At 40.9% G+C, this 4,080-nt stretch overlaps 2 protein-coding genes across 2 annotated transcripts in view; both read left to right on the top strand.

Annotated features, from left to right (window-relative positions):
* The window catches only part of SEC16B (SEC16 homolog B, endoplasmic reticulum export factor), an 82,680-nt gene that overhangs the window by 11,284 nt on the left and 67,316 nt on the right, over positions 1–4,080 (top strand). The gene's annotated exons all lie outside the window — the stretch shown is intronic.
* The window catches only part of LOC109385127 (quinone oxidoreductase-like protein 2), a 31,416-nt gene that overhangs the window by 22,608 nt on the left and 4,728 nt on the right, over positions 1–4,080 (top strand). The window contains exons 8-9 of the mRNA XM_019647044.1: positions 1,216–1,225; positions 1,326–1,423. Coding sequence (XP_019502589.1) covers positions 1,216–1,225; positions 1,326–1,423 — 108 coding nt within the window. The remainder of the gene's footprint in view (positions 1–1,215; positions 1,226–1,325; positions 1,424–4,080) is intronic.

The following is a 4,080-nucleotide window of genomic DNA, read 5'->3' as shown; positions in this document are numbered from 1 at the left end:
AGTTACTGAAGAGCAATTCCGTTGCAATTTTCTTACAGCTCATAATTTTGAAGATAAGGCCACTCTTATTGGCTTCCTACCAAAGTCCATACCATATAGGCTTCGTGTGTGTGTGTGTGTGTGTGTGTGTGTGTGTGTGTGTGTGTGTGTATGAGAGCTTCTGTATTCTGGATTAGAAACTGATGCTTGAGCATTACCGTCTGTCTAAACATATCAGGGTTTTGTTTGCACTGATTTGCTGCTCTGTGTTTAACTTTTAATAACTACCAAACCGTTTATCAAAGTGGTTGTATTATTTTGCATTCCCGTCAACGATGTGTGAGAGTTTTTGTTACTTTGCATCTGCCAGAATTTAGTAATGCCAATTGTTTTCTTTAATTGTAGTTGTTCTAATAGGTGTGGAGCAGTATCTGATGGTGCTTTTGATTTGCAGTTCTCTAATGAATAATGATCTTGGGTATCTTTTTGTATGCACGTTTGCCATCTGTATCTTTTTTGGTGAAATGCATTGACTGACTTTTAAAAGAAGATGCGGATCAACTCGTATTAGAGCAATGATATGACAAATATAATTCAACTATGACAGTGTATCTGTGACTAACCATGTTTACCTTTTAAAAACAATCCTACTCAGTCCCAGATGTATTCATTAATTCACGAGTTTATTTTATTCATCAGACATTCCCTGGGTACATTCTGTATGCCAATCATAAAAAGTAAGGCTTAAATAATTTATTTTTTGGTTGGGAAGATCTCAGGACAGTGCTACGATAGGATGAAGACCTGGTTTCTAGTGGAAAGCATGAATCAGCCTAATATATTTAGGGAACTGTAGGTTGCTCGATGAGCTAATTAAAATCTCCAACAGCGGAGCCTAAAGCAAAAGCAATATTCTCACCCTGCCCCCAAATTCCAGCTTGCAAATCTTCAGAGACAAGTTGAATTCTGGCTTCATTCACTGCAAGGCGTAGAATCCGTTCTGCGAACAGCCTGTGTGTTTGTCTGGGCATCAGTATAGAGAATCCTGCCTCTCTGCCATGCAGCCTGTAGAATACAGAAAGAGGAAAACATCCCCAGGCCTGTGAATTAGCTATCAAAAGACTCTGGTCTAAAGCCATGCGCTTTACTTCTGAGTTTCTCATTAAGACCCTTATCACTCTTATTAAGCATCTAGCCCTTCATACCACAGCTTGTCTGTGTTCCCAGCCCGGATAGAAACCACAGGGTAGGAAGGGACGGAACTGGCTTATTTTTAGAAGCAGCTGCAATCACAACAGAAGTGGCAGCTGGACATAGGCAGAAGTAGCAAAACATCTGAAAAACAGGCGGTCAAATAAAGGACGTTCCAAGGATGAGATTCCCAAGTCATGGAACAAAAAGGTTATGCTTTCCAAACCCCAGTGTTGCCTTTTCAAGAAGTCAGGTAAATATATGCTACATTTTTTATAAAGATTGATATGAAAAATGATTAAAGGTAAAGTTTGGCATCTGTAGTGACACCTTTCTTTTGATGTTAACATTTTTTGCAGCTAGATTCCTCATTTCTCTANTTTTTTTTTGCCTATGATGAGGCACATTCAAACACAGTGTACTTTCTTCCTCATCTTTCTGGTATGTCGGTCAAACCGGACTGACCATCAGAAAACTGGTTGGATTGTATTTCTAGCTTTGTCCCCGTCTATTTGCACCTCTGTGGAAGTTCCCTCACCTTTCTTACCTTAAGTTAACATGTCTCTCAAATCAAGGGGGATGGCAGTATCAGTGGCTTTCAGACTGTGTTTCAGAAGACGCAGTGGGACGTGGGGGCGGGCAGAGGGGCAGCTGTAGACTCGAGCTGCCTGGGCTCTGGGACCCCATCTCTGCTCTATGTTTTTATTTATTTTTTGTTCATTCTTTTAAGAAAATGGTATGTGGCTTAAAAACTTGAAAACCACTAGTTTAGAGACTTTCTGGGTCTGTGTCCAACTTGTGGCTTTTGTCATGTGACTTGTAAACTGAGGTTTGCTTGACATGAGGCTCACATATACCTGTTGATAGAGGATAAGGACGGGAGTGGAAACACGTGCTGGTCTGAACTGTCCCTTCTGTCTTTCTGTCCATTGCCACGTTCTAGGTGTTGTTCAGGCGGAAGGGGGGGGGAGGGACCGGAAGTGGGTTATTGTCTTAACTGCCCACTGTGAAGTTCTCTCTCCTCTTAAACACAAATTAAGCATCTAATTACTCAGCTCCTGTCAGTTTCCCTTTGTCCTCCTTTCCAATGAGGACTCTGCATGGGGTGGGGTGGGGGAGAGAGGGCGGTGCCTGTTTTCTAGTTCTTTCTGCTCTTCTGGTCTTCCTGTTAACAACTGGCTCTCTGAGGCCATGCTCCCTCACGATTTCAAGACCCTCATTCCCATACCATCCACTTACTACTTTTTCTGTTACTTTCAATATGCAAACTATTTAGAGGTATAATAATAATAGTAACTCCCACACATTAGGTGTTTACTATGGGTCAGTGCTGTGCCAAGTACGTTACATGCATTTTCTTATTAATCTTCGTAACAACCCTTTGGGGTTTGAACCATCTTTATCACATTTTATATACGAAGAAATCACACCTACCCAGTAATATGTAGAAAGTGACAGACCTGGAATCCAGACCAGGTTTGTCTGATGCCACAGTCTGGGATCCTCATGACCATGTCAGACTCTCTCCTCCAACAAGCCAGGAAGCTGCTTCTTAGAAACCTTATACCAGTCTGAAAAAAATCTATATAGAACTAAGTTAAATTGGAAGCTATGTTTATGAAATTAAATAGATTTTAATGTTTATTAATGTAAAATTAATGTGTGCTAAGAGAACTAATTTAAAAATGGACAAAATAGGTGAAATAAAGTTTTAAAAGTAAAAAAAAAAAAAAAGAAAAAAAAGAAACCTTATTCCAGTCTGAAGTTTATCCATCTGTCAGAGAATTATCTCCGTGAAAGAACTATCTTATAGTTAAAATGATCAGGGATCTTGAATTTTCCTGAGTAATACGAGAATTTATATATTTTTGTTCTTTTAAACTGAAGATGATTAAATTAATATGTAATTAATTTCACTTAACTTAAAACCTGAGTAATATTTTTTTCATGTAAATCAGTTAACATATTGGAAAAAAATATTTCTCAGAACATGCTTTGGGTTTAGAAAAGGACCATTGTGTGTGAGTGTGTGTAATATATATACACGTATACATATATATACATATATGTGTGTGTGCATATATATATATATAGTACCAGAAATATGGGTGCCTCCTAGCTTGTATGTTTTCCTGAATATATCAATTTATAGATGTGACCTTGATAGTTGATATTAATGTGACCACATACTTTGTACCATAGTCTTTTGAGTAGGGTATGAACTTGTGTAGCACTCTGTGCTTCTCCGTCATCTACTTAGAATTACTTGTTTGATGCCTGTTGTTCCTGCAGAACACACGCTGCATGTGGGCAAGGCCAGTGTGTTGTCTGCACCTCTGTGTCTCCAGGTCCTGGCAGGCACTCTGCTGAGCCTGTTCTCTGTAGGGAGCTGCCCACACACACCTCGGCATGACGCAACACTTAAACCTCACAGATCTGAGCTTGTTTATTATATGAAGATCGGGTGAGGTCACCACCTGAACAGATTGAATGGGTAAAAATTGTCTAGTTGAAGTTTCCTGAGTGTATCTGTGGAATAGTCCTAAAAATTAAATTACTCTTTTAGTTCAGATGGTATATTCTTTTCCCCCCATCATTCCAGACCCAGTTTATAGGCCTCCCCACATCTGCCAGTCCCACCTGCCCCCGGTCTTGGCTGCTTGTCACACTTCTCCAGTGATGGCTCACACCACTGACCCCTGTAGTCGTACGGCCCAGACCCTGTCCCTGGGGGCCCATCTCCTACCACCGTTGATTGTCTCAGTCTCTCCTGGGGCTGAGGCCCGAAGGAGGCAAGGCCTCCCTTGTGCTCATCCGTGGCGAGTGCTGCTGCAGCCTTGGTGCAGAGGTCTGATCTGAAGGACCTGTGGAAAGTCTGGCTCCTCCAGACACTGGGATGCAACCCAGAAG

This window comes from Hipposideros armiger, unplaced genomic scaffold, assembly GCF_001890085.2.
Source record: "Hipposideros armiger isolate ML-2016 unplaced genomic scaffold, ASM189008v1 scaffold_6, whole genome shotgun sequence".
In the NCBI taxonomy this organism is placed as follows: Eukaryota; Metazoa; Chordata; class Mammalia; order Chiroptera; family Hipposideridae; genus Hipposideros; species Hipposideros armiger.
The sequence above is the reverse complement of the archived record's forward strand: the minus strand, read 5'-3'. Positions and strand labels throughout refer to the sequence as shown.